This window comes from Salvelinus alpinus, chromosome 27 (genome assembly GCF_045679555.1).
Source record: "Salvelinus alpinus chromosome 27, SLU_Salpinus.1, whole genome shotgun sequence".
Classification (NCBI taxonomy): Eukaryota; Metazoa; Chordata; class Actinopteri; order Salmoniformes; family Salmonidae; genus Salvelinus; species Salvelinus alpinus.
In genome coordinates, this window is record NC_092112.1 from 30,400,645 (window position 1) to 30,424,649 (window position 24,005).

The 24,005-nt window shown below is 41.7% G+C and overlaps 1 protein-coding gene across 5 annotated transcripts; it reads left to right on the forward strand.

Moving 5' to 3' along the window:
• The first annotated feature begins 12,683 nt into the window (after window positions 1–12,683).
• On the forward strand, window positions 12,684–21,587 carry LOC139556345 (uncharacterized). Of its 5 annotated transcripts, none has more exons than XM_071370207.1 (15): window positions 12,684–12,804; window positions 13,512–13,650; window positions 13,903–13,958; window positions 14,217–14,290; window positions 14,512–14,837; window positions 14,937–15,722; window positions 15,950–16,074; window positions 16,165–16,251; window positions 16,330–16,428; window positions 18,152–18,319; window positions 18,960–19,154; window positions 19,268–19,369; window positions 19,487–19,549; window positions 19,741–19,839; window positions 20,002–21,587. In XM_071370207.1, exons 2-15 carry the CDS (start codon window positions 13,539–13,541, stop codon window positions 20,434–20,436), a joined length of 2,727 nt encoding a protein of 908 aa, XP_071226308.1. In that variant the 5' UTR covers window positions 12,684–12,804; window positions 13,512–13,538; the 3' UTR covers window positions 20,437–21,587. The 5 variants fall into 5 exon arrangements, with proteins under 5 accessions (XP_071226308.1, XP_071226309.1, XP_071226306.1 ...); XM_071370208.1 differs by having other exon boundaries at window positions 12,726–12,808; XM_071370205.1 differs by lacking the exon at window positions 12,684–12,804 and adding an exon at window positions 12,815–13,245.
• The last annotated feature ends 2,418 nt before the right edge of the window (window positions 21,588–24,005 follow it).

Consider the following 24,005-nt stretch of genomic DNA (forward strand, 5'->3'; position numbering starts at 1 on the left):
TAACAAACGGGGCAAGGGTAGGGAAAAGATATGAAACACTAATGCGTATTCTGACTAAGAGACAGCAAACATGGCAACCCACTGCAAATTGAGGACACGTACTCATCCCTCCACACGCTGCCCCTAATCTGCAGCTTTTTTGCAGTGAGAATGTGCAGGGAGGTATTTTGCCAACATCTACTTAGGCATATTAAAATATATACAGTATATATTTAGATCACGACTGTCATCCGATCCGATATGACTATCAACTGTCAATTTACGGAAACGTTACGAGTACGATTATGACCATGTCGGCACACGCCTAGCACATACCATCCCTACGTTTTTCTACCCATGTCTTACGCCGACTCCACTGTCTCTTAATGTAACCATGATTGTGTTCTGACCTCAGTGCAGCTCAGTGTAAACAAGCTTAACGGTAAGGTCGGTATCTTCTGGCAGTGTTTGTCTGGGCAATATTTTTCAGAAGTAGCCTATTGAAAATATCAGCATAGCCATTTGATGGTCTGTCTATTCAAATAACCGAATGCAAACACTGGTTATGCAGATCGTTGTCAGGGGGAAATGACAGAGGGGGATTCAAACAGGGAGAAATGGCAGCTAACCTTGCTAAGGGAAGTGTACGGTACTGGTAGACATTTCACAATGTAAGTGTATCAAACAATTAAATTAGTAGGTGGCTACATTGTAGCCAAGTTGTTTGAGCGCGTGTAGTGCACGGTTAGAAAGTTTACATTGTATCACCATCCAGAGTGTATAGTTTCTGCAAGACCCGATGGCAAGCATTCCCCCTTTTTTATGTGGCTATTGGTGGACAATGATGGTGGTTGTGGCTCTAGAAACACTGCTACTGCTACACTGCTCGAGTTGCTACAATACTACACTCCTGTACTGAATAAAACAGAACCAAGGAGTTCATATGACTTTTGGATTCACACACTGGACAATCCTGTGTTCATAAGGGTTGGTATACCACGTCATTTTTATTCTATGTGGACATCAAAATACAGTGTCCTACTACCAGAATAGATGTTGATCTCCAGACTAAATAATATTGAAGCCCTTTTGACAATTATGTGATAGTGATGATGTCTATTGCATGCACTATCTGTCTTAGAATAATTCAGGCCTGGTGTTGTGTTATGTTGCAGACAGTACTGATCGGTAAGGTCTTTCGTGAATCATCATCACCACACGCATGTCACCATCATATCTGCCAAGGAAGAGGAAGGCTTCACAGCCAAAACAAAGAAGTGGTGTTCCACTACCAGATAACTAACTGTCACTAAACTGTCACTATTGACAAATTGTCAGTTTACTGAGCAAACTTTAGTGTAATGCTGAATTACATCATGTCCAAATCTGTCTCTGGCCAGTTGCAATTGCAAATGTCTTGAATCATAATTATTATTGCTTGTGGAGTCTCCATTTATGTTTTCCATGCATATTGGTCCATGCATGATGTTCCTTATTGCAGTTTTCAAAATAAAACCTTGTAAGGTCCTGTAGGACACTGGATCTCTGATGTACAGTTCTGTACTTGAACGTTATAGAATGCTGACCCCCATGCCCAGGCGACCCAAAAGATGAGAAGAACATATGGCAGAAAAAGGTCAATGGGCCTAGTGAGTTTATTTTATTTGAATTGCCCATTTCAGTAATAAAAATTACCTGTCCACTCCTCTCAGATCTACAAGTCCAAATTGGATAGGCGATAGGAGTCCCTTTAGGATTGGGTAACAGTCTCTGCTTGACAACACTTACATTAACACTTAGTTTACTCTTTATTTAACTCTTGTTTTGTGTGCCCATTGCCTGATTATGAAGGTCAACAACCATCTCTTTCCATCTTTGAGTTCTTTGCCTTTCCCCATGATGATGGATGACAAATTGATTTTACACGCCTGTTAGGTAATTTCTACACCCCAGGGCAAAAGAAGCCATGGAAATCCACAATACAGTTTAATATTAATGCAGATATAATTTTGTTAGATTTTATTTACACAGTGTACAAATATTAGGAACACCTTCCTAATATTGAGTTGTACCCCCTTTTGCTCTCAGAACAGCCTCAATTCATCGGGACATGGACTAAACAATGTGTCGAAAGCGTTCCACAGGGATCCTGGCTGGCCCATGTTAACTCCAACGCTTCTCACAGTTGTGTCAAGTTGGCTGGATGTCCTTTGGGTGGTGGAGCATTCTTGACACACATAGGAAACTGTTGAGTGTGAAAATCCATCAGCATTGCAGTTTTTGACACTCAAACCGGTGCGCCTGGCACCTACTACCATACCCCGTTCAAAGGCATTCACCCTCTGAATGGCACACTTACACAATCCATGTCTCAATTGTCTCAAGGCTTAAAAATCCTTCTTCAACTTGTCTCCTCCCCTTCATCTACACTGATTGAAGTAGATTTAACAGGTGACATCAGTAAGGGATCATACCTTTTACCTGGATTCACCTGGTCAGTCTGTCATGGAAAGAGCAGGTGTTCCTAATGTTTTAATCACTCAGTGTATTATAATCTTTAGGGGTACCAACAATTTTGACACCTATCTTTGAGAGAAATATATTGCAAAATATACTTGCAAAACAAAATCTCTTTCTCTTAGCAATTGTATTAGTATAAAATACAATAATTGTCCAAAAAAAGTTTGAGCAGACAATATAGCTCAGTATGTGTTATTTATTTCATACAGTCTTTTTTGCGCATCTTTATCAAGGGTGCCAATAATTTTGGAAGTGACTTTATTTAAAGACATTATGTACTATTGAAAATTACCTGTGTGTTCCAGAGTGGTTCTGTCGGAAAAATAAACAAATACAAATGAAGTATTTGTTACATAACAACCTGTGACTGTTTTTGTATTTCTAATTCTACGCCAAACTCCAACATTACTCTTTTACTCCTTTTGAATTCATGGAACAATTCAATGAATGAGGGATGAGTTTTTGGATGTTTAAAGGATTTCTAACCGTAACGAAAATAACAGTGTAACTTTTGACATTTCCCTCAACACAGAATCAATAACAACAGGTGCAAAGTTGGTTTGATCACAACAGCGTAATGTTTTATGTTTAAGTTGCGATGTATTTGAAAAAGTAAACATGACATACCTTGTAGTGGTAGCTGTTAATTATAGTACCTCTATGGTGGTAGTCAGATGACGTTTGTTTCATTAGTCTACAGCAGGTATTCCCAAACTGGGGTATGCGCAATGCCATCGGGGGTACGCCAAATAAAAATGTGATTCGCATAAAATAATTATATATTTTTTTTTTGTGCACATTTTCAAACAGTCCATTTAGATTTTCCAACGGGGCTATACATTTTGGTGAGGTTCTTTTCTCACCTGAATAGCCTCGTTTCACTACCAAAAATAAAATTAAACCGTCTACTGTTCAGCGAAATAACAACACATTGTCAAATACAGGTAGCCTAGTCAAATAATGAACATCCAATCACATTAACCGTTACTCTCTAGCGGGAAATCTTCACTCTTGCACAGACATTTAGAAACAAAACATAACAATTTGAAAAATAAGCCACACAAGTTTTTTGAGCGAGAATTAAGATGACTTTCGAGTAGTAGGACACTTATATAAGCAACAGATACCATTAATAAGAAGGGGCTAGAAGCGTCTTATATGGTGAGCTACCGAGTGGCTAGGACAGGCAAGCCCCATACTATTGTGGAGGTTTTCATTCTTCCTGCTGCCGCAGATATGGCTGGGACAACGCTGGGGGAAAAGGCCCAAAAAACTATACAGACAATGCCTTCATCAAACAACACTGTTTCACGACACATCAGTGACATGGCAGGAGATGTTTTGAAACAATTACTACTTCGCATACAAGCCAGTGAAGTCTATGCGTTACAGCTGGATGAGTCAACAGACGTGGTGGGCATGGCACAGCTCCTGGTATATGTCCGTTACGTTTATGGGGGGTCAATTAAGGAAGACATCCTCATCTGCAAACCACTGGAAACCAGGACAACATGAGAGGATATTTTTAAAGTCCTGGACAGCTTTGTGACATCAAATGGACTTTGGTGGTCACTTGGGTACACTGCAGCATCAACCGAGAGGCTCTTGCTGCCAAGGGAATGCCTGACACCTTGCAATTATGTTTTGGACACTACAGTGAAAATGGTTTACTTTGTTAAAGCAAGGCCCCTGAACTCTTGTGTATTTTCTGCATTATGCAATGATATGGGCAGCGACCATGTAACGCTTTTACAACATACAGAAGTGCACTGGTTATCAAGGGGCAAATTATTGACAGGTTTTTTTAATTGAGAGACGAGCTTAAAGTTTTCTTTACTGACCAAATATTTCAAAGAAAAGGAAAGTAGACAATGAATGTAGGGTGTTCCAGCAAGAGTGGACATTGAAATATTTATTTATTGATGTATCAGGGAAAGCTGTGTGCTTAGTGTGCAAAGAGAGCATCGCTGTCTTGAAAGACTACAACTTGCCCCAACACTTCCAGACAAAGCATGCAGAGAAATATAGGAATATGTCTTCTGAGCAGAGGGCAAGTGCATCGAAAGAGTTGCTTTCTCAGTTGCAAAAGCAGCAAGGACTTTTCACAAAACTGCATTCAGCAAACAACAAAATTGCGAGAGCTAGCTATGTATTGTCCCACAAAATTGCTAAACACAGTAAGCCATTTGCTGAGGGCGAATTCATTAAAGAATGTGTAATTGACTCTGACAAGGTAAAGGATTTCACCTATTTCTCCTTGGCCCTGGATGAAAGCAGTGATGCACGTGACACAGCGCAGTTGTTGATATTCTTACGAGGCATAACCCCAGACTTTGAAATTACAGAGGAGCTTGCTTCAGTGCAATCAATGAAGAGCACAACCACAGGGAAAGATGTATTGGAAGAGGTTAATAAGTGTGTGTGGCAAAGCTGGGACTGAGTTTTGAAAAGTTATCCAGTGTGACCACTGATGGGTGCCCAAACTTGACAGGAAAAAACATTGGCCTTTTGAAAAGGATACAAGATCAAGTAGCTGAGCTGAACCCAGATCAGAAAATTATTTTCCTGCATTGCATTATTCATCAGGAAGTGCTCTGTAAATGTGTTCTGAAAATAAGCCATGTTGTGGATACAGTCACTAAAGTGGTAAACTTCATAAGAGCAAAGTCTTTAAACCACAGGTAGTTTGTCTCGCTGTTGGAAGAGACAGAATCGAGTCATGCAGATCTCCCTACCACACAAACGTGAGATGGCTGAGTTTGGGGAAGGTGCTTATAAGGGTGTGGGACCTGAATTCGGAGATTGCTGATTTTTTGCAAATGAAAGGAAAATATGTGAATTTCCCTCAACTGCAAGATAAAGAATGGTTGGCTGATTTTGCATTCACAGTGGACATCATCATGGCCCTCATGAATGAACTGAATTCCACACTACAAGGGAAGAGCCTTTTTGCACATTAGAGGTACAGCCTTGTTAAAGCCTTCAAGGGAAAATTACTCCTCCTGACCTGCCAAGTAGAAGCCAACAATTTCACCCACCTTCTGACACTACTAGTCTGTTCCCTATCAGATGACCAGCAGGAGAAGTATATATCGCTGCTGCGTGCTTTGAACAGTGGGTTTTCTCATAATTTTGAGGATTTCAAAGTGTTGGAAAATGACATGCTGTTGGTTTCCTCTCCTTTCACCTTCAATATTGATAACGCTCCCAAGGACCTGCAACTTGAGCTTACCGATCTTCAGTCTGATGCAATTATTGGAGAACTATTCAAAACAATGCCACTGACGAGGTTCTATGCATCTCTCGATGAACAAAACTTTCCAAAGATTAGGAGTTATGCTCAGAAGATGTTTGTACTGTTTGGGTCAACCTATGTGTGTGAACAGACATTTTCAGTGACGAATATAACAAGTCAAGGCACAGATCATCTCTTACTGACTCTCACCTCTCAGCAATCAAATCAAATGTATTTTATTTATATATAGCCCTTCTTACATCAGCTGATATCTCAAAGTGCTGTACAGAAACCCAGCCTAAAACCCCAAACAGCAAGCAATGCAGGTGTAGAAGCACGGTGGCTAGGAAAAACTCCCTGGAAAGGCCAAAACCTAGGAAGAAACCTAGAGAGGAACCAGGCTATGAGGGGTGGCCAGTCCTCTTCTGGCTGTGCCGGGTGGAGATTATAACAGAACATGGCCAAGATGTTCAAATGTTCATAAATGACCAGCATGGTCAAATAGTAGTAATCACAGTAGTTGTCGAGGGTGCAGCAAGTCAGCACCTCAGGAGTAAATGTCAGTTGGCTTTTCATAGCCGATCATTAAGAGTATCTCTACCGCTCCTGCGGTCTCTAGAGAGTTGAAAACAGCAGGTCTGGGACAGGTAGCACGTCCGGTGAACAGGTCAGGGTTCCATAGCCACAGGCAGAACAGTTGAAACTGGAGCAGCAGCACGGCCAGGTGGACTGGGGACAGCAAGGAGTCATCATGCCAGGTAGTCCTGAGGCATGGTCCTAGGGCTCAGGTCCTCCGAGAGAGAGAAATAAAGAGAGAAAGAGAGAATTAGAGAGAGCATACTTAAATTCACACAGGACACCGGATAAGACAGGAGAAGTACTCCAGATATAACAAACTGACTCTAGCCCTCCGACACATAAACTACTGCAGCATAAATACTGGAGGCTGAGACAGGAGGGGTCAGGAGACACTGTGGCCCCATCTGATGACTACACTGCGCATAGCGACGTCAGAAACTATACATGACTTCACTGCTCTAGTCAATGCCCATCAGAGACTTCACTCCTCACACTGATTGAGTAGTTTAAATGTAATGTTGAGCTCTCTCTCTTTCTTGTGTTTTTGTGCATACCTGTTAACAAGAGTTCTGTCTGTGGGGCTGATTGCAAAGTGTACTTTTCCCTCTGTGTAGTTTATTGCATGTTTAATAATGAAAATACCTACCAAAAGGAGAACATGGATGTGGTTAATTTCTGTGTTAAAAAGTAAAATAAGTAGCATATCTGGAGGTGACTTACAGTAGATATATCTGTCAACACAATCATACACATTATGTATAATCCTGTAATATGATTCTGGCCCACGATGGCAAAAATATATTCTAATGTGGCCCTTCAAGGAAAATAATTACTGAGAACTGGAATAATGTAGCCAAGATATTTATTGTGTTGAAATAAGCACTGTTGTTGTTCTATTGTGGAAATGTAATAACTTATGAAAACATTGTGGTACATTGTTGGCTATGCATAGTTTTATTACCAAAACAATAACATAAAATCAAGAAAATTACTTTTGGATACAGAAAGCCCACATTTTAACAAAGATTATGAACTGGGTGGTTCGTGCCCTGAATGCTGATTGGCTGACATCTGTGGTATATTAGACCATATACAACTGGTATGACAAAACATTTATTTTTACTACTCTAATTACGTTGGTAACCAGTTTATAATAACTATAAGGCACCTCTGGGCTTTGTGATATATGGCCAATATACCATGGCTAAGAGCTGTGTCCAGGAACTCCACATTGCGTCGTGCGTAAGAACACCCCTTAGCTGTGGTATATTGGCCATATACAGTACCACATCCCCTCGTGCCTTGTTGCTTAATTAGTCCACTTACTAAAAGGTGCTTAGTCAACGTTTTAAAAGGCCTAACAGAAATTTCAATCTTATTCATATTACAGTCAAATGGACAATATTGAGTAGAAACCATCGTGAAGTGGTTTGGAATATCACCACTAGAGTTCCTAATAACTGAAACGGAGTTTGAGTGAGGAGTAGGGACTACATGGGGTTACTGCTGCTGGCTCTTACCAAATATCTAAAGCTGAGTTCATAACCAAATGGGGAAGGTGGTTTTTACCCCTCGTCTGTCATCCATGAGCTCCGACTTCTCCCACATGCTGACTTATGACGTCACCTACTAAGGAAATTACCTCGATAACAGCATTTTCAGCACTTAAATCCAACAACAAAACACTATTTATTAAAAACAATCTAATAACATGTTTTTTTAACACTATAATTTGGTTACAAGCATGATAGCTGCAAAGCCAAGGGAAGTAGTTTGGGGGTGTAGTTTGGGGGCAGTGCATTACCTTTGTGAAGAAAAAAAATGTTCTCCTAAATATATATCTTTTTTATTCTGATTTTTCAGGGGGTACTGCCTACTTCCCACAGCTATGGATAGCTGTAGTTTTAGTGTATGGTTGACGCAGCTTGTTGGCCATTGGCCTAACTGCGTTTCTCAACGAGTGCATCCAACTGGTATTTACAACTTCACAACTGGTAAATACCACCTTCCCACTTGGTTAACAACGCAGCATCACTCCTACCCCAACACAGGTTCATGTTCTTAAAGTGTAATGACGGCTATTTGTGCTTCATCAATGACTCACACTCATTCAGCAACTGAAATTCAATGACTTTAATATTTAAAAGGAGGGCAGTCAAAGCAGAATCATCCTCATTGTTTTCTTGCTAGAAACAATAGAAAATATACAATCAGAGTAGGCCTAGAATATTACATGAGCATCATGCCATCTTAAACTAATACCAGAGATAGAACAATGAGACAGATATTTCACCAGATGTATAAATGTGAAGCATCCGCTTAGCGTTTCCACTCACTACCAAATATAAACTCAGGTGAGCTTGAGATGTTTCTTCAACTTGATTGGAGTTCACCTGTGGTAAATTGAATTGATTGGACATGATTTGGAAAGGCACACACCTGTCTCTATAAGGTCCCATAGTTGACAGCCCATGTCAGAGCAAAAAACAAGCCATGAGGTTGAAGAAATTGTCCGTAGAGCTCAGAGACAGGATTGTGTCAATGCACAGATCTGGGGAAGGGTAATTGTTGTTTTAATTTCCAGATGGTGTGTTCCAGTATCCTTGATTGCACCAGGGCAGACAGGCGTTGTAAGTCCATCATTAATTTAAACAAAATTCTACAACATTACAATATTTACAGTTGCTTATATACGGTGCATTTAGACAGTTTTCAGACCCCTTGACTTTTTCCAGATTTTGTTACGTTACAGCCTTATTCAGCCCGCTTGGAGTTTGCCAAAAGGCACCTAAAGACTCTCAGACCATGATTCTCTGGTCTGATGAAACCAAGATTGAACTCTTTGGCCTGAATGCTAAGTGTCATGTCTTTGTCCCTGAATGTCCTTGAGTGGCCGAGCCAAAGTCCGGACTTGAACCCAATCGAATATCTCTGGAGCGACCTGAAAACAGCTGTGCAGCAACACTCCCCATCCAACCTGACAGAGCTTGAGAGGATCTGCAGAGAAAAATGGGAGAAACTCCCCAAATACAGGTGTGCCAAACTTGTAGCGTCATACCCAAGAAGACTCACGGCTGTAATCGTTGCCAAACGTGCTTCAACAAAGTACTGAGTAAAGGGTCTGAATACTTATGTAAATGTGATATGTAAAAAAAATTTATTTAACCTGTTGTTGCTTTGTCATTATGGGGTATTGTGTGTAGATTGATGTGAAAAATTATTTAATCCAATTTAGAATAAGGCTGTAACGTAACAAAATCTGGAAAAAGTCAAGGGGTCTGAAAACTGTCTAAATGCACCGTATATAAGCAACTGTAAATATTGTAATGTTGTAGAATTTTGTTTAAATTAATGATGGACTTACAACGCCTGTCTGCCCTGGTGCAATCAAGGATACTGGAACACACCATCTGGAAATTAAAACAATCGGAAAAAGACACATTGGCTTCAGAACCTTCAGAATAGTATGGAGGTTGTACTGTATACTTACTAAACTACTAGCTACACGTAGACCTCTGAATAGGACTTTGACCAACAATACAAAAGCTGAAGAAATCATGAAAATAAAGATAAGCCCTGCTTGTAAAAAATATCCCAACATGAAAGTTGCTTGAGAGGGTATAATACAGTGTTTTGCTGATGTATTTTGTCATTTGCAATGTTTTTCCATACCCTGAGCAGACCCATACAGACAGATCCAGATTCAGTCTGTAAAAAAAAAAATCAAACATTATCTTTAGCTCTCATAGTACATAATTAGCAGAGTGAAATTCAAAATGTTGGTGATGAATTAATACCTCAGGATGTATATTAAGCTTCTTCAGAATCTCTTTGACTGCTGCTTCATTGCGATGACACTTCAATAGTCCCTGGCTCTCATGGAAGAGACAGTCCACTGTGAGTATTACATCACCTCTGGTCACTAGTCTGCTGGTGTCAGGTACAGTGTAGTCTGGGTTGAAGGTGTGATGCAGTACTACCAGAATGACAGGTTTACCAGCTGTCAAAAGGAAAACAAAATATACTTTACCTCATTACCATTTTATTTTGTTTTCCTATTTTCCCATTAATTTTGGATGGATTGATCATGCCCTGACTAGATTACCAGGAATGTGCAGCAGTGCTGCGGATCTGCTACCCCGGGCCTAATATTTCAAGAGTTGATTTGGGTTGAGCCGGCCCGGGTTTATGGTTTGCGCAACATTGTAACCTATATGTTTGAGACCAACGCGTGGCTGTGGCTGTGTGCGAAGCGAGCCAGTATCTCTCACATAACTATAATGAGATTCCCTTTCTACGATCTATCTCCCTCTCTGCTCTGATAGACATGAACCTACAACTCTCATCTCTCCAGCGTTGCACTTTGTCATTTCTTTCCTTATAGAACAATAGCCGCGCGAAGGGTTCTGAAGGAACTGCAGCACCCCTGATGAATTGAAATATATTTGACAAAGTTATAGAATTACTGCTGTCTAATCAGAAATAAATGAAATCATTCAGAATAGCCTACTACACCATGAGAAGACCTATAATTTAGCCACGGAGGATCAATAGCTTTTTTTTTTTTTAAATAGTCTAGCTGTGGATTGTAACCCAATAACAAGGAATAGCCTACAGTCGGGAACTCGCGGCAAATCTGTCAGTGAAAAAAACAGCATGCAGACAAAACAGGCCTTTAGCAATATTTAAAATACAATTGAGGGAAAACACAGGTTGTAAAGCAATCGTTCCTGCTGAAAAGAGAAGACTTATCCGTCTACTGTAGGAGAACAAAATATTTGATCAACTTCAAAATATTGTTTTACAAAAGAGAGATAGGCTTTTGGAATGAATGCATCGGCCATCTCCAGCAAGTAAGCTGTGCATCATTAGGTGAGTAAGGATTTTTAGGACTATAATTTCATCCTCATATTGTAGCCTATATTATGAGTCTCCACACACATAAACCTAGGCTATTGATGGATTCAAGACAAGGTCATTTTTATTGGTCTCAGATTATCAGTTTGTCAGTGTCAAAGTAGCCTGCCATTTCGATAATTTGTGCGGTATTAAAAAATATTCTGCCAAAATCTCCAGTCATGTAAAATGAAGTAGAATTGCATGAAATGCATTTATAAAAGGCCACATTTTTCCCGGATGCAAGGCTACTAAAATGGTCTCTATGTGTGCAACTTCTGTAAGTGCCTCTGTTCTACTGCTCTATGCCACTACGCAAATGTGATGACATGCATGCAATGCTTTGTTATAAAGGTTGTTTTCTTTCGGTACCTCAGAACTCCCCAGGTCCCCCCACTCTCGCGCTCACTGATGTTCTATCTATATCAACTCTGGTATGGAGATAGAACAGATAGAAGAGACAGTAATATAGGACACTTTGAGGGTTGGCTACCTGGAATCTGCTGCAGTGATGCCAAAATATCAGTACCAGCATGCGAGACAATGGGTCAGAAAGCCATGATGACATCACTCTGCTCTGGTGACATCACTTCAGTGAAGCCTCCTCCAAGTTGTCTCATAAACTGGATATGAGAACCCATAGTCTTGCCAGTGGTGATGGTGTAGTACTTCATCAACCTTGGCACCTCTGTTTTATAATGGATAAAAAGAGAAAAGTCAAGTATAGACCCTAAAACTAAAAGTAGCAATGTTTTGGTTTAGATCAATGCCCAGACAGCTATAAGCCCAACCTAAAACATGGCCTTCAACATTACTTAAACATTATTTAAAACAGTGATAGGCATTATTAGGCACTATTAAAATAATTACCTTTGGGATCTGTAAGGGGAGTGAACAGGGAAAAAAATATGTGTTAGTCATGTAACAGACAATAAAATACATATATTATCTTACTGTTTCATACAACATCAGTGTTGCAACAGTGTAGCTGTTTCAATTCTTTTTTCACTTTCATTCTGACTATGACTGACCCCTCTGAGATAAGCTACACAGAGTCTCCCACCCATCTATCTAATATATACAACAATCCCTAATATATACAAGACAATCCATTTTACACAATATAAAGCACAGTAGGCACCAGAAGTCTGTCTGCACCAGTCTCACCTATAAGGTCGTCAATAGTTACCAAAGCCAGAAAGTCATAAACCCCGCCTATTTCTATAATTTATCTTCTTAAAATGTTATTTTAAACCTAACCATAACTTTAAACCTAACCTTGACCACACTGCTAACCTTATGCCTAACCCTAACCTTAAATTAAGACCAAAAAACTCATTTTAGTTTTCATATTTTTTTTGCCTACATCCAGCTGCTATGTCTGCATCAGGTAGAATACTACTAGGAGGCGGAGCCATCGTAAGGTAATATGAAGACATAACTGATCTGGATTCTGTTTTGCGTTCTGCTCAACAAAACCTGTTCGTACTGGATGGCTGTAAGTAACCGCCCCTTTTACAGTCGTAGTGAATGAGATGGGAATCTCATTTGTTGTCTCCACTAAGAGGGCGTTTCGGGAATGAAGTAATCCCAAAGTGGGTATGCAATATGGACAATTGATACTATAGGGTTTGTCGTAGCATTATTTTTAATTAGATATCCTGTTAAAAATTTCAGCATAACCATTTGATGGTCTTTCTATTCAAATAACCGAATCCAACGAGTGGTTAGGCGGATCGTTGTCGGGGGGAAATGACAGAGGGGGACTAAAACAGGAAGGAATGGCAGCTAACCTTGCTAAGGAGTGTGCGGTACGGGTAGACGTTTCACAATGTAACGTTTAAATATATCAAACAATTAAATTATAGCCAAGTTGTTTGAGCGCGTGTAGTGCACGGTTAGAAAGTTTACATTATATCAGCATCCAGAGTGTAGATTTGCTGCAACGTCACTGCAAAGCAAGCGTTCCCCTTTTTTGTGTGGCTATTCGTGGAAAATGATGGTGGCTGTGGCTTTAGTAACACTGCTCGAGTAAGGTACACTGCTGCACTGAACAAAACAGAACCAATGAGTTCATATTAGGCCTACCTTTGTATTCACACGCGGGCTAATCCTGTGTTCATATAAGGTTTGGTATGCCACGTGATTCTTCTTAATGTGGACATCAAATTACTAACAGAATACATGTTCCCCAGACGAAATAATATGAAAGCCCTTTTATCAATTATGTGATAGTGATGATGTCTATTGATGGACTATGTCATAGAAGAATTCAGGCCTGGTGTTGTGTTATGTGTTGCAGTACTGATCGGCCAGGTCAACTGCAATCATGGATCATCATCAACTTCATCATCACACACAAGGAAGCATGTCACCATCATATGTGCCAAGGAAGAGGAAGGCTTCACAGCCTAAACAAAAAAGTGGTGTTCCACTACCAGGTAAATGTCACTAAACTGTCACTAGATGATTGACAACTTGTCAGTTTACTGAGCAAACGTTAGAGTATTGATAAATTACATTATGTCCACATGTATCTCTGGCCAGTTGCAAATGTCTTGAATCATCATCATTATTATTGCATGTTTGGTCTCCATTTCTGTATTCCATGCAGAATGTCTTGGAAATGCTCCTTCATTAGTGTTTTGTAAGGAAAGAGATGAACTAATGAAAATGTGACCATAATCCAACAGCTATCCAGAAGATGCCAGATATGAGTGTGATGAGCATGATTGTTGTTCCACCTAAGGTAAGAATATATACACAGTAACAGTCTTTTCTTTCAGTTCTACTTGGCCATTATGAGAGTTCTTACAAGTATGGGTGCACTATTCCAGTACTCAACATGAAAACTAAAATAACCATCATGAGGATCTAGAAATGATTTAGCATTAAGCACTTCTACATCAACATATGATGGTCCTTAGTGCAGTGTTCACAATAAACCTTCTAAGGTCCTGTAGGACACTGGATCTCTTCTTTACAGTTCTGTACTTGAATATTATAGAATGATGACCCCCATGCCCAGGCAACCCAAAAGATGAAAAGATCATATGGCAGAAAAAGGTCAATGGGCCCACTGTGAGTTTCCTTTATTTTAATTGCCCATTGCTGTATGTTTTCCTTCCCATCACTGACTCCTACCTGTCCAATATTCTCAGATCTCCACAAGTTCAAAGTGTATAGGTGATAGAGGCATTTGATCTGGGAAATAGTCTGTGCTTGTGCACAATTTTCTCTGTGCAAAAGCTGACCAGAGTAGTTGTTGTCATGTGAGTTTGGTGCTGTGTGTCACTGTCTAGGTATGAGGATCTGCAGAATGTCTCTCTGGGTTCTGGTGTGGAGGATTCAACCAGCGAGACGTCCTGCTGCTCCGTGGTGTCTTCCAGCCTGGCTGTAGCCAACGGTGAGCTGCCTCCTCCTCCACCACCCTCTGCCAGACTGCCTCACAGGCTGGTGGCTAAGGACTGCTGGCCCAACCAGGCCCCAGACACAAGCAGGGCCCAGGGCCGGGGTCAAGAACCACACCTGCCCTCCGATTTTGCGATTAAGAAAATGCGGAGAGTGGAGATGGACAACAACAGCACACCTTCTGTTACAAATTTCCCTCAAGAAGTGAGACAGTCAGGTAGTTATGTTGCAACCATCACTTTCTTGTCCTCTGACCCTTTCTCTTATAAACAGGTATTCAAGTTATAGTTCATGTTGAATGTTTCCTTTGATGCAGTTCCAGTTCCTGTTGGAGGTGGGCATGTTCATAGCCATGTCCATAGTGGTCACTCAGTGGGAGTTGGGCATAGCAATGTCTACAGCAGTCACTCGGTTGGAGGTGGACATGCCCATAGCCATGTCGACAGCGGTCACTCGGTTGGAGGTGGACATGCCCATAGCCATGTCGACAGCGGTCAATTGGTTGGAGGTGGACATGCCCATAGCCATGTCGACAGCGGTCACTTGGTAGGAGGTAGACATGCCCATAGCCATGTCGACAGTGGTCACTTGGTAGGAGGTAGACATGCCCATAGCCATGTCGACAGTGGTCACTTGGTAGGAGGTAGACATGCCCATAGCCATGTCGACAGTGGTCACTTGGTAGGAGGTAGACATGCCCATAGCCATGTCGACAGCAGTCACTTGGTAGGAGGTAGACATGCCCATAGCCATGTCGACAGCGGTCACTTGGTAGGAGGTGGACATGCCCATAGCCATTTTGACAGCAGTCACTTGGTAGGAGGTGGACATGCCCATAGCCATGTCCAAAGCGGTCACTTGCTTGGAGGTGGGCATGTCCAGTGCAATCATTCTATTGGATGTGGACATCTCCAGAGTAGTTACCCTATTGGAGGTGAACTTGTCCAGAGCAGTTACTCTGTTGTAGGTGAACATGTTCATAGAAGTCACTCTGTTGGAGGTGTAGCTATCCAGAACAGTCACCCAGCAGAGCCTACCGAGGAAGAGAAATCTAAAGTCTTCACCTTCACAACCAAGAAGGAACCCCCAGTCTACCCCCCAGGTGAGAGGACAAAGGATTAGCAAATCAAATATCACCATAGATTCAATCCCTGGCAACACTTTACATTAGTTCATCCTAAACCTGTGTAATAACACTGTAATTACTTTAGTAACCATGTTGTATTAACAATGTTACGTAATACTTTGGTAATTGCATTGTAATGGTAGGTATTGTTCCTTATTCCACTTGTACAATAACAAAAACACTCCACTTCCTGTGTGGAACAGGAAGTCAAGAAGAGAGGTGGCAGCTGATGATCCTGGGCAAAGGGCGAGTCACGTGCCCCAAGTGTAAAAGTGTGAGCAGGAAGACTGTGGATGGACTGAAGAAACATATGGAGAGCTGCCGATTGGTGTGTGTCTGTGCCGTACTCACAATAACAGCCTCCCATGTTGCACTTGGTTCAACTGAATCTCAAAAAATACTAATGTGTTCCTTGTAGCATCCCTTCACGTGTCAGCAATGCGGGAAACAACTGAAGTCTTCCACGGGAATGAAGTACCACATCATGGCAGACCACAATAACCTGGTAAGGCCATTCTCCCATCTGATGCTGGTTTTGGTGTGTTTCATGTTGACATTGGTGTTAACTGTCTTGTTTTTCCAGCCCTCACCAGATGACATAAATGGCCTGGATGACCAGTCCATGAAGGAAAAATTGAGGAAGGTGCTGAAAAGGATGGGCAAATTAAAATGCTCGAAAGAGGTATGATTCCTTGATGGCGTCTGTATCTGAAATTCCAGTACAGATGTCACATTAACCATTGTTGGTTGTCTCCCAAAGCAGTCTGAGCAGCCTCTCACATTAACAATGTTCTGACATACAGTACCAGTCAAAGGTTTGGACACACCTACTCATTCAAGGTTTTTTCTTTGTCTTTACTATTTTCTACATTGTAGAATAATAGTGAAGACATCAAAACTATGTAATAACACATATGGAATCATTTTGTAACCAAAAAAATGTTAAACAAATATATTTTCTATTTTAGATTCATCAAAGTAGCCACCCTTTGCCTCGATGACAGCTTTGCACTCTCTTGGCATTCTCTCAACCAGCTTCACCTGGAATGCTTTTCCAACAATCTTGAAGGAGTTCCCACATATGCTGAGCACTTGTTGGCTACTTTTCCTTCACTCTACGGTCCAACTCATCCCGAACCATCTCAATTTGGTTGAGGTCGGGTGATTGTGGAGGCCAGGTCATCTGATGCAGCACTCCATCACTCTCCTTATTGGTCAAATAGCCATTACACAGCCTGGAGGTGTGTTTGGTCATTTCCCTGTTGAAAAACAAATGATAGTCCCACTAAGCGCAAACCAGATGGGATGGCCTATCGCTGCAGAAGGCTGTGGTAGCCATGCTGGTTAAGTGTGCCTTGAATTCTAAATAAATCACAGATAGTGTCATCAGCAAAGCACCATCACACCTCCTCCGCCATGCTTCACGGTGGGAACCACACATGCTGAGATCATCCGTTCACCTACTCTGCGTCTCACAAAGACACGCCGGTTTCAACCAAAAATCAAAAATTTGTACTCGTCAGACCACCAGTCTAATGTCCATTGCTCATGTTTCTTGGACCAAGCAAGTCTTCTTCTTATTGGTGTCCTTTAGTGGTGGTTTCTACGCAGCAATTCGACCATGAAGGCCTGATTCACGCAGTATCCTCTGAACAGTTGACGTTGAGATGTGTCTGTTACTTGAACTCTGTGAAGCATTTATTTGGACTGCAATTTCTGAGGCTGGTAACTCTACTGAACTTATCCTCTGCGTCAGAGATAACTCTGGGTCTTCCTTTCCTGTGGCGGGCCTCGTGAGAGCCAGTCTCATCATAGTTCTTGATGGTTTTTGCGACTGCACTTTTCCACATTGACTGACCTTTATTTCTTAAAGTAATGATAGATTGTCGTTTCTCTTTGCTTATTTGAGCTGATCTTGCCATAATATGGACTTGGTCTTTTACCAAAATAGGGTTATCTTCTGTATACAACCCCTACCTTGTCACAACACAACTGATTGGCGCACACGCATTAAGTTAACTTTTTAACAAGGCACACCTGTTTTAATTGAAATGCATTCCAGGTGACTTCCTCATGAAGCTGGTTGAGAGAATGCCAAGTGTGTGCAAAGCTGTCATCAAAGCAAAGTGTGGCTACTTTGAAGAATCTAATATACAAAATATATTTTCATTTCTTTAACACTTTTTTGGTTGCCACATGATTCCATATGTGTTATTTCATAGTTTTGATGTCTTCACTTTTATTCTACAAAGTAGAAAATAGTAAAAAATAAAGAAGAACCCTGGAATGAGTAGGTGTGTCCAAACTTTTGACTGGTGCTGTAGGTCTGGGATTTCATAGTCTACATCGTTGGTACATGGGAACTATAGATGTGTTTCACTCTAAAGGACTGTGTTACATTACAGGGCTGCACTGGTAGTTTCACCAGCATCATGGGTTACCTGTACCACATGAAGAAATGTGGGAAAGAGGAGTCTGAGCTGGAGAAGCTGCTTCTCAACTGCCAACACTGTGGCAAGGTCTACAAGTCCAAGGCAGGCCTGGAGTACCACCTCAAGTCGGAGCACGCACCAGTGAGTTCGCTATATTGCACTGCCTTTACAGCAGGGATCTTCAACAAGGTTCAGGGGTGGGGGGGAAACAAAATGACAAATAATTTATAGACCGCAAATTGACCACAATAATCAGAAACAGATATAATATTTGAAGAAAACAAACATTTTATACCTTGCTTACATTTGTATATGATCACATCTCTCTATTTTGCGTGGGAATACTTGGGAACAGATTTCCAAAATTATAATCAATTGAAGCTGATTTCCTTGTGTTTTTACTGTGTTTTTATGTCCAACAATCCAGAACTTGGTGGGGTCAAATAAAACCACCCGTGCGCCAAATTCGTCCTGGGAGCTACCCGTTGGGGAGTCCTGTTTTACACTATACACTTGTCCACTAACTAATAAGACAGTCTTTCAAGGTTACAATTCACTGGGTGACATTCCATCGCACAACATGCCATTGTGCTCACAATCAGTAGCAGTTACATTCTGGCAACTTCAATGTCACAAATATTTCTCTGTATATCCACCCACTCAATTTCCCAGAGCACCCCATTCCTTGGTCTCTTTTTTATAGCTAATTTCTCCTCCTCTAAATTATTTGAGCTTCTCTTGAATGGGCGATGATAGACAGCTGTCTCCCTCTCCCCCACAGGTGCCTCAGAATGCAGAGGAGGAGGAGGTGAAGGCCCAGAGAGAGCCCAACCTTGAGAGGACACCCAGCGGCCGGGTCAAACGCATGTCAGCCCAGGTGGCCTTTTTCCACCTACAGGAGATTGCTAACGACGAGCTGGCCAAGGAGTGGCCCAAGAGGAAGGTCATCGGAGACCTTGTCCCAGACGATAACAAGGTGAGGACACTTCAACACTAAGATGGTCCTACATCTGTGCTCATGTACTGTATCTATTCCTGTGTATACATTGACCTCCAGATTAACCATTATTTTTCTGTTGGGTTCCACAGCTGAGATATGCCCGCCCAGGGCTGCCTGCCTTCAGTCAGGAGGTCCTTCGGAAGTGGAAAAACGAAGTGAAGCTGCAAAAAAAAGTGCAGTGCCCAAACGTGGTACGACCCATCGTTTTTAAAATGATCTTTTATCCCATGTTGCGTATAGTTGAGATGTTGCTCACTGTACTATACTTGTGTTATAATGTGACTAGGAAACTTTCTGGTTTCCCTCAGGGCTGCGGCTCGGTCTACACCAGTGTGTCTGGACTGAAGGCTCACCTTGGGCTCTGTGGAAGGGTATGGAATAGATTTACTCTCACTGCTCTGCTGTCTTTCACTTCCAAGTACTGCAACGTATCCAGAAGACAGGGAAAGTTATTTCAGCTGAAACTGAGTCAATTCTTCAGCATAAAAATCTGATGTATGCACAGGAATTGAATCCATTATTAAGCATCTAATTCAACCAAATCTTTTTTCTCATTATGCAGGGGGACTTTGAAGCAGGGAAATACAAATGCCTGATCTGTAAGAAAGAGTTCAACTCAGAGAGTGGGGTGAAGTACCACATCAACTCTGTCCACTCCCAGGTCAGAAATGTATTTGTTTTAGACTTTTAACCACCATGATGACCTACTGTATTATATTAATGTATACTGTTTTGCCATATGAATAAAGTACTGCAAAAATTCATGTTATAGTGCTTTTTGGTGGCATACTATACTAATTTCCTTTGTCCTGTGTTTTCTTAGGACTGGTTTGTGGTGACCTCAAAATCCAAGAACTTTGATAAGGTCCTGAAGACCAAGCCCAAGGTGCACAGCACTGTGAATGACCCCACTGACCAGCTCCAGCAGCAGACCCTCCATGTCTTCACCCCCATCCTAGAGCCCTGGCAGGACATGCAGATGGGACCCCCACCAGCGGTGCCCGAGCCGGCCCTGCAGGTCAACCCTGAGGCAGCAGAGGGGAAGAGGAGGGGGAAGGGGAGAGGGAAGGAGAAGGACTGCTATGACTTCACTGGCAGTGACCATTCCAGCAGTAGCAGCAGTGGCAGCTCCAGCAGCGGATCAGAGACAGAGGAGCCTGAGGGCCAGAAACACAACGTTGACCAATGGGCACTGCAGAGACCCAGTATCATCGAGACCCACCCTGAAGCTGCCAAGCGACCCAGGAGCATCCTCTAGTTCGGTTTGATCACCTGACTTCAGATCAGTGGTCCGTTCAGGAGGGTGCAACGTTACAGAACGTTCAGATAGAAATGCATTCTGCATTGGTCCTGGGATGTGTAGTCTGTGTTTCAACTGTAACTATGAGATCATCTTAGCCAACTTTTAATGTGTCTTATTATTTTAATAAGATTTATAACTTTTTTGTTTTCTGACATGTTTACTTAGACTTTTTTAAACTCCTATTATCGGTAGTTCCTCGATACAGATTGTGCCTAGTGTATGGATTTATTATTTCATACAACTCCTTATTATAACTTAACTGTTATCAGACCTCTTCTTTACAATGCATATTTAACCGTAGCATGTGGTGTTAATGTAGTCTGCATTTTATATCATGTATTGTGATATGTTAACGCAGGATGAATTTGAAATACGGTGGTTGTCGGGTTATAGTTGTCCGTGATGTGTTACCGCTGCATTGTTTGTGGATGTACAGTCCAGATGGAAATGGGTGCATTTGTCGTTTTATTTACTCCCTTTGTGCCCCTCTGCTGTATGATTGTATTTTGTTTATTCTTCTCCTGTTGAGATTTGCAGTGCGCTTCTGTTTAAGGTTTTGAATAGATTAATCTGTTTTACTTTTGAATAATGAAGCTGCCCTTAATTTTTTTGATGATTCCTAACAAATTGATTGTTAACAATTGGGTTTCCCTATTTGATGGCTTAGAAAATTTTACAAAGACAACCAATGTCTTTCAGATCAAAGATTCTGCTTGCGTCCGTGATTCCTGTAACAGAAACAGGCATAGTGCATGCACTTTCATATTGACTGAAATGAACTGCTCAATCTAATCATAGGCATATTCCCATAACCCAACCTTGTGAAAGTTGACAAGCGTGCCATCATTTGTTTTGTCTGGCATTAGACACTGCTTCTTGAGATGAGTTGTGTTTAATGAACCAACTGTTGTTAGTCAAATGAAAGGGAACACACTTCAATTCACCATTTGTGTACATTTGTATTAATGGAGAAACTATTGTTTCAAGATTAGAAAACTGCATTATACCTTTTTTTAGAAGTACTGTATTGTGCTGCTATTTTTAACTACCAGCAGTGTTAGCTATATTAACAGGCGAAATAAAAAATATTTACATAATTCTACAAATTTTCCGTTCTCATTTTGCCATTGTCTTACACAGTAAACAAACCGTATTGTACTAACAACTGCAGGTGTTAAATTAAAGATAAGTGATGCGCCGTCTGAACAAGCTCTGGTTCTATTCACTTCAGTACTTTGGGTGCCACCTGTGGCAGAAATGTGTGTCACAGCCATGCAGCGAGGCAATATATTACTGAACAAAAATGTGAGGTGTTGGTTTCATGAGCTGACATAAAAGATCCTAGAAATTTTCCATGTGCACAATTTTGTTTACATCCCTGTTAGTGAGCATTTCTCCTTTGCCAAGATAATCCATCCACCAGACAGGTGTGACATATCAAGAAGCTGGTTAAACTGCATGATCATTACACAGGTGCAGCTTGTGCTGGGGGCAATAAAAGGCCACTAAAATGTGCTGTTTTGTCACACAACACAATGCCACAGATGTCTCAAGATTTGAGGCAGTGTGCAATTGGCATGCTGATTGCAGGAATGTCAAACAGAGCTGTTTCCAGATAATTTCATGTTAATTTCTCTGCCACCAACATCATTTTAGAGAATTTGGCAGTACATCCAACTGGTCTCACAACCGCAGACCACGTGTAACCACACCAGCCCAGGATCTTCACACTTCTGTCTGTAATAAAGCCCTTTTATGGGGATATCTAATTCTGATTGGCTGGGCCTGGCTCCGCAGTGGGTGGGTTTATATCCTGCCCAATCATGTGAAATCCATAGATAAGGGCCTAATCAAAGTTGCTGTCGGCAGCAAATGGGACTTGAAAGAAGGCGTAATCGGTAACTATAATTTGTAAATTATGTGACTGTGGCTCTGTATTCAATCCATCGTAATTTAACCATATTTGTCACGAGCGTGCGGAATCGAACCGGGAGTTAGCTGATAGGCGCGAGTCAACATGGGAATGAGAACACTGGACACTACCTACAAAAACCTGTTGTAGCAAGTGTGTAAGTATAAACATTTTTGTTATGCCATAAAAACCCAGTTCGCTAGGTTTGTTAGCTATAAGTCTAAATGTTTCAGTTTTTACGACTGATAACGTTACTCGATTTATCGATTGTGAATCAATCAGGCGATGCAAATCAGTCAGTGCCCCTTGCTTCCACATGGAGGTATGCTAGCTAACTACATACATTTGCCCTCAGGTCACCTGCCAAAGATGAGTGATGTGAACTAGCCAATAGCCATAGTTAGTAAGCAACCCAGCAAGCAATGAGGAATCGGCCCAGAAGCGGCCCTCTTCCAGGGGGCCGGAACTGATTGAATCGGGCCGGAATCGGGCGTTGGACTTGGCCTGGAATCAAAATGAATGACTGCCCAGAATCGGCCCCAGAATTATGCATACAAATTATACCCATCCACCAACAACAACAAAATTATGTCAGAGGAAACACCGTACAACTGGTGACCGTGTCAGCGTGCATGCGCCTGGCCCGCCACAGGAGTCACTACAGCGCGATGGGACAAGGACATCCCGGCCGGCCAAACCATCCCCTAACTTGGACGGCGCTGGGCCAATTGTGCGTCGACTCATGGGTCTCCCAGGCGCAGCCGGCACGAGTATCGAACTAGCATACTGTATGTAGCAACATGTAGTGTCTTAGACTGCTGCACCACTCGGGAGGCTCCATCCACAAAGTTTTTAATGCTTATCAATGCACAAAGTATCAAAATACTAAAATACAACTTAAACAAGACTCTTAAAGAATTTAATTTAAATGTTTATTGTATTTTTTGATCACAGAGACAATGAGAAAATATGGAAAAATTGAAATAACGAAGTGTTAACTATATAAAGCAGCCCATGTAATCATTTGCCAGAGAGTAGCCCCAATCAGCCTGAGATCCAAGTAATACTTTTGGGCCAGATAACTCTCACGGGAATCGGTCCGAGCCCCAAGTAATACATTTGGGCCAGATAACTCACACCGGAATCGGCCGAGCTCAATCCCCGCATCCTAGCCATAAGTAATACTGCCTAATGCCACATGACATCGGCCGGGTCTGACTCTCAGCCGAGTGCCCCGACTCACCCGGAATCGGCCCAGATCCACTGTGCTAGTTGGGAAGCTTATTATCCAATCTGCATTGCACAGTCATGTTGTGAAATGTACAAATGATCTATCCACTGTCCAACTCTCACACACACACACACACACACACACACACACACACACACACACACACACACACACACACACACACACACACACACACACACACACACACACACACACACACACACACACACACACACACACACACACACACACACACACACTCTCTCTCTCAAGTATGCAGTAGGGCTGTATGCCTGTGACAGAGAGTTGCACAGGTTGTTGAGGCTGCCTCTCACCAAGAAGAGTTGCTCAGTGACGTTGTCTAGGCTTTCTGTGATAAAG

What these genes read in the sequence shown, in the direction of transcription:
- LOC139556345 (XM_071370207.1), top strand. Translation starts at nt 13,539, where the DNA reads ATGGATCATCATCAACTTCATCATCACACACAAGGAAGCATGTCACCA. An exon ending in AAGTGGTGTTCCACTACCAG is followed by an intron (nt 13,651 to 13,902) that starts GTAAATGTCACT and finishes ATAATCCAACAG; the next exon opens with CTATCCAGAAGATGCCAGAT. An exon ending in TGGCAGACCACAATAACCTG is followed by an intron (nt 16,252 to 16,329) that starts GTAAGGCCATTC and finishes TTGTTTTTCCAG; the next exon opens with CCCTCACCAGATGACATAAA.